The sequence below is a fragment of the Danio rerio genome, chromosome 18 (genome assembly GCF_049306965.1).
Source record: "Danio rerio strain Tuebingen ecotype United States chromosome 18, GRCz12tu, whole genome shotgun sequence".
In the NCBI taxonomy this organism is placed as follows: Eukaryota; Metazoa; Chordata; class Actinopteri; order Cypriniformes; family Danionidae; genus Danio; species Danio rerio.
Window position 1 is genome coordinate 7331606 of NC_133193.1, and position 14310 is coordinate 7345915.

At 37.3% G+C, this 14310-nt stretch overlaps 1 protein-coding gene across 2 annotated transcripts in view; it reads left to right on the forward strand.

The window, feature by feature from the left end:
• otogl (otogelin-like) overlaps positions 1-14310 on the forward strand; it is a 110973-nt gene that overhangs the window by 16513 nt on the left and 80150 nt on the right. For both annotated transcript variants that reach the window (XM_073930220.1, XM_068214992.2), the window contains exons 9-16: positions 2857-2981; positions 5534-5640; positions 8099-8205; positions 10740-10865; positions 10971-11079; positions 11207-11253; positions 13790-13935; positions 14004-14136. In XM_073930220.1, coding sequence (XP_073786321.1) covers positions 2857-2981; positions 5534-5640; positions 8099-8205; positions 10740-10865; positions 10971-11079; positions 11207-11253; positions 13790-13935; positions 14004-14136 — 900 coding nt within the window. The remainder of the gene's footprint in view (positions 1-2856; positions 2982-5533; positions 5641-8098; positions 8206-10739; positions 10866-10970; positions 11080-11206; positions 11254-13789; positions 13936-14003; positions 14137-14310) is intronic.

The window sequence follows — 14310 nt, forward strand, 5'->3', positions numbered from 1 at the left end:
TAAATGTGTAATCCTTATGGCATGACCTTACTTGGAGGGTAACTTTAGCATTAACTCATTCTTAACAACTCATGAACTCCTCTTTTTAAATGTGACAGTTATGCACGTCCATCTAGTGCGTGTTTACATCAAAAAACAATAGAAAAGTGAACAGTTTAAACAATCAATGAGTTAATAGTAATGTTCAAAAATGAACTAAAAACTAACTAAGGTAGCCATTATTAGTAGTAATTAACATATTAGTAGTTACGGTCAGTTCATCATTATTTCATAATAAAGTAATGTTTAGTTTACATATTAGTATATCATGCTGGCAGCTAGCTCTCTGCAACTCTCACTAATCGCCCACTGAAGCTAGGCAGGGCTGCGCCTGGTCAGTACCTGGATGGGAGACTACATGGGAAAGCTAGGTTGCTGTCGGAAGTAGTGTTAGTGAGACCAGCAGGGGGCGCTCAACCTGCGGTCTGTGTGTGTCCTAATGCCCCAGTATAGTGACGGGGACTCTATGCTGCTCAGTGAGTGTCATCTTTCAGATGAGACCTTAAACTGAGGTCCTGACTCTCTGTGGTCGGTAAAAATACCAGGATGTCCTTCGATAAAGAGTAAGGGTTAAAATTTGCCCACTAGCCTCTGTCCATCATGGCCTCCTAACCCTCTCCATATCATAATTGGCTTCATCACTCTGTCTCCTCTCCACCTATCAGCTGGTGTGTGGTGTGCAGTCTCGCGCAAAATGGCTGCCGTTGCGTCATTCTGGTGGATGCTGCACGCTTGTGGTGGATGAGGAGATTCCCCCCTATGCACTTTGAGTGCCCAGAAAAGTGTTATATAAATGTAAGGAATTATTATTATTATTTATTATTATTATTTATTATTATTGTTGTACTTGTTCTCTTATTGTAAAGTGTTACTCCTTAGGAAAAGACATTTTTAAATAAAATCAGAGTGCTCCCTCATCCTCCATGGACTGCAATGGTTGCAAGTCCAGAAAACTATCAAAACACTTCCTCAAAACAAACCATATGCTTTGTGGCATATACCAGTGGCTCAATAGTAATATAATTTAACAAAAAAAAGAGCTTTTGTCTTGTGTCTAGACCAAATATTAACAAAATTCTTAAATCAAGCTGCATTTTAAAGACAAATAAACATTTTTGTCTTGTTTTCAGAAATAAACAAGTCGTTTTTTAAGCACGTTTTCCCCTTAAAACAAACTAAATAATCTGCCGCTTGAGTAAACAAAATAAACTTTGTAGATAATTTTACTTACCCCACTGGCAGATTATTTAGCTTGTTTTAAGGAGAAACTCACATTATTTTGTCATGTTTTTTTTTTCCTGAAAACATTTGCGATAAAAATGACTAATTTTGTGGTGGTAATTCCCAGAAATTTGCAGACAATTTAGCGATTAATATATTAAAAGAAAGCTTCTTTATTTTAATCTCTTGTCAAGACAATATCTAAAACAGAAGGGATTAAGCCAAAGGAAGGATGTATAACTCTTATTTTTATCCACGATCTTACTTTCTCTCAGATTTCACTCCTCGGAGCATCTGACATGTACCTCACTCAGGACATGCATAAAGGCTTCCTCTAATTTAATACACCGAAACACGAATTACAGTAAAACTCGTCAATGGCAGGGAAGCGTTGTCTCTTGTTAACTGCTGGAAAAGAGTTAAACTAAAACATTTATTGATTTTACACATGCCATAATAACAGACATATATGTAAAGCACAAATAATGTCCTTCAATTCAGTCACGTCCAGCGGCTGTCATTCTTGAACCAATCTCCATCATTGTAAGCTGCTTGCTGTTCTGTCTGTTTCATTGCTCCGATTTGTTTGCTCAAACCTTTTTTGCAGTCTAAAGTGCGTGAAACGCACACAACGCCCAATTCGTGCCAAAGGATGTCTAGTCCAACCTTTGCATGCATTGACTTCACATGTAATTCACTTACTGCACAGGCTGCAAAACAATTCAACCCCCCTTCCATGTAATGGTAGGATTGTTAGGGAGCAGGTGAGACGTCGTTTTTGAGAGACACTCAAATACATCATGTGCGCTGCGTATACATCCTCTGTAAGTCATGTAAAACAATTAAATGTAAGCTGAAATAAATATAATTTTATTATATAGTTTGAAATTGAATGATTTATGAGATTATTTACATTTTTGCAATTATTTTGCGTTTAATTAATAATTTTGCACGTGAACACATGCGATATTCTGATATTGAGGATAAAAAAATGTTGAATAAAGTCATTATTTTTTGTATTTATGTGTGCACACGGTTTTCCGTAGCTTGATAACATTTCAGTTCAACCACTGAAGGCATATAGTCTGTTTGAGGATGTTTTTTGGTATTTTTCTGAGCGACCATTGCTGTCTGTGTAGGACAAGGGAGCTCTTGGATTTCTTCTAAAATATCTTCATTTGTGATTTAAAGATAAACGAAAATCTCAGGGGATTGGAACGACATGAGAGCGAGTAATAAAAAACATTGTTTTCATTCAAATTTGAGCATTCAAAATTTTGTCACATGGTCCTGCAAAAGGGATAAATAAACATTGATAAAGCTAGCTATTCCTCCATATTTAAATTTTCTGCATTGAGAAGTCACTTTTCGATCCTTTATTGGTCTCACACATTCACATGATGCTATTTCGCAGCTCAAGCTTTGGAACGACATGCGAAACTTGTTGCACAAGCTTACGTTTGCAGTCTGCCCCATTCGCATGCATATGAATGAAAATCTCTGGGGTGAATTGTCCAGTCTGACTGCAACTTAACAGTGATCAAATCTGAGTTCCTTATGGTATCTTTATTGCTGTGGAATTTTTGTTGTTGTCAGGGATCGTCTCTGATGACATTGCTGAATTTGGGAACAGCTGGGCAGTAGATTTGCCCCAGGAGAGACCCTGTCCTGAGGTTGATGATGATTTCCCTGGACCGTGCTCATCAGAGTCTGATATGGACGTAAGTTTCTATGCACATGATAGGCTTTAATGGTGATAAATGTGTAAAAGTTTAAAGAAGACGTATTATGAGAATTGGACTTATTCTGTATTTAAGTGCTATAACTGAGTCTGTGGTGGATCTACAACCTCAAAACAGAAAAATTTGGGGCAGTATGTGGAACGCAAATAGAAAAAGAAAGTAGTGATTTCTATATTTACTTTGACTTGTATTTCAGACAATACAACAAACATAATTTAATGTTTTCCTCATGATTTGTATTGTTTTTTAGTTTAATATTTTTTTTCTAAATAAATATTTACTCCAATTTTGGTTCTTGCAACACATCAAAAAAAGTTGGAACAGGAGCAGTTTAGGGCTAGTGTTCGGGTAAATTGGTTATATAATGATGTGATTTGAAACAGGTGATGTCGACAGGTGATTGTAATTATGATTTGGTACAAAAGCAGCATCCAAGAACTGTCCAGCCCTTTAGTTCATACAACCCAGCAACTTTTTGTGATTAGGAAGGAGGATCTTATTATAGATTACGGTCTCTTATAACAACTGTTCGATTGAGCTGCTGCCTTAAAGCTACAGTTCACCTAAAAAGGAATTTTTTTTTTGCCATCGTTTACCTATACTTGCTCCAAACCTGTATGAGTTTTTTTTCTGTTGAACACAAACGAAAATATACTGAAGTATGTTGGGGAAATTGGCATCCATAAGATGTGTCCCAAATTGCATACTTATGCACTATTCTATGCTATTTTATAGTAAAAATAGTCGTATCCACAATGAAAAATAATAAGTGCACTTTAATTATCTGGATGATGCACTCAATCAAATGGTAAAGAAGTGTCTAATGATTTACACTTTTATTATTATTATTATTATTATTATTATTTGCAAAAAAACTGTTGACAAGTTTGTAGCAATATTTGGTTACAATACAGAATATGAATTGCATTGTCAATGAAAAAATAAATCAATAAAATAAAAGATAAATGAATAAAAAACATGGTTTAAACTTGAAGTTAAGACATTTAAGAATCAATTGCAGTATATAAACTGAAGTCATTACAAAATGAAATGGTTCTGTTTGCTTATTTTTAGAAAATAAATATAAATATATTTATAAATATATAAGATTTGTGTATTCTTGTTGAACATTCTAAAAAAAAAAAAAAAGCTTCGATCACATAGCGGAAGGGGCAGAGATATCCGGTTTACATGTTGGATAACTTTATTTTGGACTGTGAAAGCAAAGTTTTCCTATGAGAGTGATTATAGCGCCTCCCGATGGTGAATGCGGTTATACTCGTGCAGGTATTATTTGGCACTTTGGTCATTTATTTCACTAATTTGTCAAACGTCATCAGGGAATCGGTTTGAATTTCCGCTTAGTAAATATAACATTAGTGTTCCATTTGGGACAATACTATATACATATACTATGCTGTTGAGCGTGTAAGTGCATAAGTGTATATTGTGCCATTTAGGACGCAGCTATAGGATTTGTTCCTTGGGAAGTCAGTGGCTGTGTTTTTTTTTCCAACAATCTAAATATATCTTCCTTTGTGTTCAACAGAAGGAGTTCATGAAAGAAACACTTGTGTAAATTTAAATCTGCACATTTATTTTTGGTAAATGGCCATAGTGTACTAGTTGCTAACGTTCAAGCAGAACATGGTAACTGTTCTGTCGCATGCAGACTGCATAGGTGAGCACAGTCATTTCTGTTTACTTCCTGTAGCAGCTGGAGATTTACTATGATGAATGTACCGACAAAACCCTGAAGTTTTAGGTTGAAACAACATTGCAGTGGTATTTTAGGAAATGAAGGAAATGTGCTGAAGAATTTTACAGTATATGTGGCTCAGTGTTTAGCACTGTCGCCTCATAGCAAGAAGATGACTGGTTCGCGTCCTGGCTGGGACAGTTGGCATTTCTGTGTGGAGTTTGCATTTTCTCCCCATTGGCGTAGGTTTCCTCTGAGTGCTGTGGTTTCCCCCACTGTACAACGACATGCGCTATAGGTGAATTGAATGAAGTAAATTGGCCACAGTGTATGAGTGTGTGTAAATGTGAGTGTGTATGGGTGTTTACCAGTACTGGGTTGCAGCTAGAAGTGCATCTGCAGTGTAAAACAAATGCTGGAATAGTTGGTGGTTCATTCCACTGTGACGACCTCTGATAAATAGGGGACTAAGCCGAAGGAGAATGAATGAATGAAGGAATGCGTGAATGAATATTTTTTTACAGTGTAATTCTTCACCAATGAGGGTCAGAATAGCTGTAGACTCCCCCCTCTTGAGGTAAGAAACAGCAGTACATTTGCAATAGGGACACAATTTGACAAGCTAAATTTAATGAATTGTGGGTCATTTTACAGACATATTCTGAGGACATAAGAGATTTATTTTTTCTCTTATGAAAGCGGTGATATGTCTTCTTTAAAACAGAAGTTTTATAAATGTGTCAGGCCTGTTTTTCTGCGACTCTTCAATCTGTAAAATGTGAAAATGGCGTCAGATTTAGCAACTTTGCTTGTTTGTGTGTTCTCCGAACAGGACGCCATTGAGAAGTGCAGTGCATTGCTTTTCTTCCCTTTCATCTCCTGCCATGAGAACATTGACCCAAATCCATTTGTTGTCAGCTGTGTTTCGGACATGTGTGTGTAAGTCAAGTGTGGTGCTTTTGTCTAAATGCTAACCAAAGTTAAACCCTTCTGAACAAAACAAAACAAAAGCTGATCTTGGATTAAGCTTTTGTAGCTGGCTGGTCTCTAAACCACACTAAAATGTACTGACCAAAACATTTTTTTGGTCACATTTGACAATAAGGTTTCATTAGTTAATGTATTGACTGACCTGAACTAATAATGAACAATACTTGTGGAGCATTTATTAATCATAGTTCAACATTTACTAATGCTTTGTTAACATCCAAATTCATGCTTGTTAGCATCAGTTAATGCACCGTGAGTTAACAACTGTATTTTCATTAACTAATGTTGACTAACATGAACACATACTGTAATAAAGGGTGTTTGTTCAGTTTATTGAGTGCTTATACAAGCTTATTGTAAAGTGTTGCCCTTTTTCACATTTGGAATTGATTTTTAAAATACATTTACTTTTCATTTTAATTAGTTTCATTTTAGTGATTTTTATAACTGTAGTCATATTTTCTTTTGAAGTTTACTACTTTTTTGAATATACAGCTTTGAAAAAAAAATGCAAGTATTTGCTTAAATCATCAGAATCAACACTCTCCGGCCACTTTATTAGGTACACCTATCCAACTGCTCGTTGACACAAATTTCTAATCAGCCAATCACATGACAGCAACTCCGCGCATGTAGACATGGTCAAGACGATCTGCCGTAGTTCAAACCGAGCATCAGAATGGAAAGAAAGGTGATTTTAGAGACTTTTAATGTGGCATGCTTCTTGGTGCCAGACTGCTGGTCTGAGTATTTCAGAACCTGCTGATATACTGGGATTTTCACACACAACCATCTCTAGGGTTTACAGAGAATGGTCCGAAAAATGAAATATCGAGTAAGTGGAAGTTCTGTAAGCACAAACGCCTTGTTGAGGTCAGAGGAGAATGGCCAGACTGGTTCCAGCTGATAGAAAGGCGACAGTAACTCAAATAAGCACTCGTTACAACCGAGGTCTGCAGAAGAGCATCTCTGAACCCCCAACACATCCAACCTTGAGGCAGATGGGCTACAGCAGCAGAAGACCACACCGGGTGCCACTCTTGTCAGTTAAGAAAAGGAAACCGAGGCTATAATTCACACAGGCTCACCAAAATTGGTTAATAGAAGATTGTAAAAACGTTGCCTGGTCTGATGAGTCTCATTCAGACAGTAGGGTCAGAATTTAGTGTCAACAACATGAAAGCCTGGATCCATCCTGCCTTGTATCAAGGGTTCAAGCTGCTGGTGGTGGTGTAATGGTGTGAGGGATATTTTCTTGGCACACTTTGGGCCCATAATACCAATTGAGCATCTTGTCAACGCCACAGCCTACCCGAGTATTGTTGCTGACCATGTCCATCCCTTTATGCCACAGTGTACCCATCTTCTGATGACTAATTCCAGCAGGATAACACAACTTGTCATAAAGCGTGAATCATCTCAGATTGGTTTATTGAACATGACAATAAGTTCACTGTACTCAAATGGCCTCCACAGTCACCATATCAAAATCCAATAGAGCACCTTTGGGATGTGGTGGAACGGGAGATTCTCATCATGGATGTGCAGCCGACAAATCTGCAGTAACTGCGTGATGCTATCATGTCAATATGGACCAAAATCTCTGAGGAATATTTCCAGTACCTTGATCTATGCCACGAAGGATTAAGGCTCTTCTGAGGGCAAAAGGGGGTCCAATCCGATACTAGTAAGGTGTACATAATAAAGTGGCCGGTAAGTGTAGTTGATTGCACAAAATGAACAGTGAAAATATAGACAAATTTTAGACTAATTTTATTGAATAAAAGCAATGCTGTCTGCCAAAATTGAACGTTTCGGTTTTGCACATTTATGATTTTATGTAGATTTTAACAAGAAATGTCATTTTCTCTCCTTCTCCCTTGAGGTTTTCGCCCTTGCTTATTTCCAGCATTCCACACCTCCCAATTCCAACAGGATTACGTTAATTATAGTAATGAAAATACCTTGCATATGGCACAAGCTCCAGAAGGAGTGTTTGTGAATATATGGGGTCTATATGCATGTGTGTGTGTGTGTGTATGTGTGTGTGTGTGTGTGCGCGTGCGTGCGTGCGCATGCATGCATGTGTGCTTGTCTTGTAATCATAATAGAGAGAGAGAGAGTGTGTGTGTGTGTGCGTGCACGTGTTGTCTGTATTGATTACAGTGATGAAATATCTGCTGGAGTTTATGAACAGATTCTGACTCTACTGCTGATTGAAGAGGTAGTGAGCGGATCAGATTGCAAGAGCAAAGTTGAGCTCGCAGCTGTTCTAACTGCACTATATCACCATGCAAAAAAAAAAACCCAAAACTAATTATAATAGTAATGTAGTTGCTGCATTGACTTTTCTGGTATGTTCTTTCTACGTTTTGTGTGCATTAATTTTATTTTGTTTTATTTCCAGATCAGATGACGAGGAAACATTTTGTCGGACTCTGGTTGAGTACACCAGGGCTTGTTCTCATGTGGGATATCCTGTCAGAGAATGGAGGGACAGTTTTCCTACATGCGGTCAGTCAGATTTCATGTCATGAATAGGGTGGCCAGACATCCCATTTAAAAAATAAATAAATAAAAACTTTGTCTTGTAATTTATTCATTCATTTATTTTCCTTCGGATTAGTCCCTTATTTATCAGGGGCTGCCACAGCGGAATGAAACGCCAACTATTCTGGCATATGCTTTACGCAGCGGATGCCCTTTCAGCTGCAACCCAGTACTGGGTAACACCCATACACTCTTGCATTCACACTAATACACTACGGCCGATGTTGTTTACCCAATTCTCCTATACTACATGTGCTTGGACTGTTAGGGAAACCGGAGCACCTAGAGGAAACCCACGCCAACACGAGGAGAACATGCAAACTCCACACAGAAATTGCAACTGTCCCAGCTGGAACTCGAGCCAGCAACCTTCTTGCCATGAGGCGATAGTGCTAACCACTGAGCCATCGTGCCACCCTTTTTGTAATGTACTTTTCCCAAAATCCTTCATTGCTAAGCATTAGTATTCGATTTTAGTCTTTTGTTATTTAAAAATAGCCTAAATTTTGATAGTCAATCATGTCACATTACTGTATATGTGGAAGATCAAAATTTTAATATTTATTTTTTTCAAATTGCCTACAAAACCACCTCATATGATTGACACGTCTGGTCTTGCATTAGCAATCTTACGCCCATCCAATCAGTAAAAGAATCCTTGTATAAAGCCAAATCACTACACCTCAGCCATCCTTTGATTTCTCGGTGTCCCTCCACCACCACGACTCCACTACCTCTTCCACCTTCAGTTGAAGAGAATGGTGAAGTTTTTGCAGGACCAGACCTGAGCTCGGACCCCTCCCTCCCGATTATGGGTAGAGCCCCGGGCTCGAGAATCTTTCCAAGCTCAGAGCTCTTTCTCGGGACAGCACATCAAATACGCTTCGTTCAGTAAAGTATCTGCAAAGTGCAAACTATTGAAGTAATGTACAGTGCAGAGGAGATGAAGTATAGTAAGATGAAAAATGAATGGCCAGAATGGTGGTGCAGTGGGTAGCACAATCACCTCACAGCAAGACGGTTGCTGATTCGAGGCTCAGCTGGGTCAGTTGGCATTTCTGTGTGGAGTTTGCATGTTCTCCCCGCGTTTGCGTGGGTTTCCTCCAGGTGCTCCGGTTTCCCCCACAGTCCAAAGACATGCGCTATGGGTGAATTGGGTAGATTGTTGTAGTATGTGTGTGTGAACGAGTGTGTATGAGTGTTTCCCAGTGATGGGTTGCAGCTGGAAGGTCATCCACTGCGTAAAACATGTGCTGGATAATTACTAAATTCATGAAGGGACTAAGCCAAAAAGAAAATGAATGAATGAAAATAAGATGAGAACTGAATGATCATTAGAAGGCAATTTGAAAGAAACTGTAAAACTGCATCCACTGGATTAAAATAATCACTAAATCAGAGATTCAACTGGTGAATAACATCAAAAAACAACTGTACATCATGTAAAACATTACCATTTTCCCCATAAAAGCCATTCAGCATCTAAAGTATGTTAGTTATAAGGAGAATTTTTATAATAAGAGGAGTGTTTTGCCGAGTATATACACTATAATACAAATAATACATGTGTGCATATTTATAATCAACATTTCAAGTGGATCCAAAAACATTTTCAAAATTGTCCTAAGACCAGAATGTGTGTTGTTCAATAGTTTTGTATATTTTTCCCTAATTTCTGTTGAATGAAGAGAAAGTGTGTTCAACGCATTTCTAAACATAATAGTTTTAATAACTCATTTCTAATAACTGATTTATTTCATCTTTGCTGTGATGACAGTAAATAATATTTGACTAGATGTCTGTAGGGCGAAGCAGTGGCGCAGTAGTTATAGTGCTGTCGCCTCACAGCAAGAAGGTCGCTGGTTTGAGCCTCGGCTCAGTTGCCGTTTCTGTGTGGAGTTTGCATGTTCTCCCTGTCCCTTTCCTGTAGGTTTCCCCTACAGTCCAAAGACATGCGGTCTAAATTGTCTGTAGTGTGTGTGTGTGAATGTGTGTGGATGTTTCCCAGAGATAAATTGCGGCTGGAAGGGCATCCGCTGCGTAAAAACGTGCTGGATAAGTTGGCGGTTCATTCCGCTGTGGCAACCCCGGATTAAAAAAGGGACTAAGCCGACAAGAAAATGAATGAGAAATAGATTTCTGTAGACAATGGAAAAACAATATTGCTTAAGGCGGCTAAAGATATTGACCTAAAAATGGGTTTTTAAAAATTGTAAACTGCTTTTATTCTAGCTGAAATAAAAGAAATAAGACTTTTTTTTTTATCCAGAAGAGAAAATATTACAGGAAATACTGTGAAAAATTCCTTGCTCTGTTTAACATCATTTGGGAAATATTTAAAATTAAAAAACACAGAAGGGCTAATCATTTTGACTTCGACTGTATGTCCATCCCAACTGTCTTTGATTTCTCAAATCTGCTCAATCTAGTCATAAAAGCATCACATGGCCTGAGTTCTTCAGCTTGCGATATGATTTGCTTGTGAATTGTGTTTTTAGCGGACAGATGCGAGGATAGTTTTGTCCATAGAGACTGCATCAGCTGCTGCCCACCGACATGCACGTTTGACAAAGAGTGTTTGGGCACCAATCTACACTGTCTGGATGGATGCTACTGCCCGGATGGTCAGAGCAATAATAAAATGCATAACTTTCATAAATGTTTGCTCGTATAATAGTAAAATAGACATCATTTCTTTTATACTTGTCTTTCTCTTTGGCCTTTGTCAGGTTTGATCTTGCAGAATGGCACCTGTATAGCTGTGTCTCAGTGCCCCTGTGTGTACCACGGTACAGCATATCCTCTGGGTCATGTATTGGAGCAGGGCTGCACTGTCTGGTGAGGAACATTTTATATTAACACTCTTGCACTTCTAATATATATTTGTTTATTATTTAGCTCCTTAGCTGATAATAGAAAACTCTGCTGTGTGTACAACATCCATCTAATATGTATTACATTTCAGTGTCTGTATGGGAGGACTGTGGAATTGCACTGAAAACAACTGCACTGGTAAGTAAACTCCCTTGTTTACACTAGTTTTAAAGAACAACATAGCAAAAATATATATTTTTAAAAGTTGATCACATTTTGTGCTTTTTTTTTGCATAAATGTATTATATAGCTGTCTACTGAGACTGAGCAATACTTTTGGATTCTGACTGAGCAATACTTTTGGATTCTTGCCAGATTGGAGAGACAATTTCAAGCCTTTTTCCCGCTATGGAGTAGGTGGGATTAAGCTTACCAAATCCCACCTAGTTCATAGGAAAAATCTGCAAGCAAAATATTCACTGCCAAAAGAATGTGCCAGAATTGTCAGCTCAGTTTAAAAAGGACCTTAAAAATAAATAGTGATAAGATTGTTATTCTTTTTTAAATAATCAATTTCCAAACAGAAAAACAACAAAACAAAAGCACAGCAAATACAGTAAAAGGAAACTAGTATTTCCAAGCATTTTCAATTCAACTGCAAAAACAGGCCAACTGAATGAAATGATCAATGTGATTAGTGCTGCAGGCTAATTTGTTTTCATCCACGCTCATACACGCACACTAGCATCCAGAATGTGTTGATTTATACTACTACTAATAATAATAATGATGTCAATAATACAAATGTATTTGCCTTTAAGTTGTGCCTCAAGTTAAAAATTGCTCAAATCAAATCAAGTTAACAATAATGAATTGAACAAAGATTTTTTTGGTCAAAAGGTTTTGTGTGCAAGTACAAAGGCTGTTCTGAGAATGCAAAGTTTACAACCTTAGATAAATAATCTGGCATAAATGCAATCTTTTGCCAGCAAATACAAAATTTTTTGGGGGATTATGTTATTGAATGTAAATTGAATTATGTTATTGAATGTAAAGCTTATTGGGCAAATCAAACATTTTACTAGTTAACTTAAAAGTAGCACTAAGTTTTTTTTATCAAACTTAATCTTACAATAATGTCCCTAAAAGCATATCAGTGGTATAATAACGTTTAACTTCACTATAAACAATCTACTGTAAAATTTACAGTAACTTACTGGTAATTTTGGTTGCCGTTAAGACTGTAAATTTACAACCACACTGTAAATACAATTAATACTAATACAATTGTAATGTAAAAATAAATACTAATACAATTGTAATGTAAAAATACAGCACAATTGTATTTATTAATTTAGAGTGTGCTTGTAAATTTACAGTACATTTTTAAAGTGTGGATTCTGCAGCCACAGTGCTTGTTGTAACCAAAAATCAAACTGAGCAACCCGCTACACACAGCCCCACTCATACCCAGAACCATGGACATATGTCCACCTAGGGCTTAGTGTTTAGCTCATTTTAGCTCTTAAGTGGCTATTTAAAATACTTTGAATGTTTTATATTTTGTTACAGACAAACAGTGTAATCCTGCAACTGTTTTGCAGTATATGAAATGTCCCAAAACCTATTTTTAACAGCCCAAAATGGGAAAAAAATTTGTTTTTACTCTCTGATAGCCAAAGCAAGTACAAAAAAAATATTTATATGTTGTATATGCATTAAAAACATTCAGGAAAAAGTGTTTTATGTAAATTCGGACCACGAGTCCACATATATAGACATCATTTTTCTTTAAAAGTACATCATATCAAAAGATGATACTTAGGTTTTGATCTAATTAGGTTCCAATAAGCCCAAATAGCAAAGAGAAAATAAAAAACTGCATTTTAAAAAACACCTTGGGTCTTAAGAGGATATGGAAATGCCAACCCGCTCTTACACGCATTATAAGAAAAGGGGCTAATTCCTACAAATTCATACAATTTGTATGAAACATTGTTGAGGGTTGAGTACAAGGTACGAATGAGATTGTACAAATGAAAATGAGTAAGCCACTAATTGAAAAAGTTACAAATTTTGGTGGGATTGCATTGAAAATGCAAATAAGCGGAACAGTGAGATCTTCTTTTTAGTAACAAGCTTAACAACACAAGGGAGAGCCATGAGAGAAAGTTGCATAGTGTTGCTTTAAAAGTTCTGGGCTGAATTTTTTGAGGGGTATAAACAGTTGTTTTTTAGTCTGATATAGAGACGAATATAGCCATGCTTCTAATGAAAATCACATTTCATAAAACCAGTCGGCGCAACCACTTTGATTGAAGTTCTCCCCTTGTACATGTCATCAGAGGGGGAAGCCCCGCCCACTAGTGACCATCTCTCCCTCTTTAGCATTGGACGTTAGTCTTGTTTTTGAATCTGCCACTATACTGACACATAGGCGTTTGGAGCTCCGCCTTCTTTTAAAAGAGCTCAATCTCATTTAAATTTAAAGTGACCAACATGGCACAATTAGGATCAAAGCCTCCTAGTTATAAAACATTATTTGTGTGTGAAGTTTCAGCTCAAAATAAAACACTTTGTAGGGACATTAGAGATTTATTTTACATCTTAAATAAAAGGGGCATAATGGGTCTCCTTTAATATCTGATTTTTCCATTCCATCTCATAGGAAAGCTATTCTTTAATAACTTCTAACTGTACTTATTTTACAATTTCTGTTTGTTTAACCCTGCAGCGGAATGCACAGTAGTGGGTGACACACATGTGACCACTTTTGATGGGCGAATCTACATGCACTTGGGCTCTTGTCAATATGTGCTGGTGAAAAGCCGGGGCAACACCAAGTTTACTGTGACACTACAGTATACCGCCTGTGGAGAGGTAAGAGGAGTGTGTCTGAGAATGTGTATGATCAGAGGTGTTTGTTGTGTGTTTAACCTGTCTCTCAGTCTCAGGAACACTCCTGCATCCACTCGGTGGCTCTGGTGGTGGATGAAGATGTCAGCAGGCAGGTCACCCTCACCAGAGATGGAGAAGTTGTGATTGGAGCCAGTATGGCTGTTAATTTACCCTACTCAGATGGTAAGGAGAGATATTCAGGTTTATGTTGGAATTTGGTCACATTATAGGGTGTATACAGCAGGGAAAAATAAATATTCAACACATCACCATCTTTCTCAGAAAACATATTTCTAAAGGTGCTGTTGACTTAAATTTTTTCCCTGGATGTTGGTAACAACCAAAGAAATCCATATA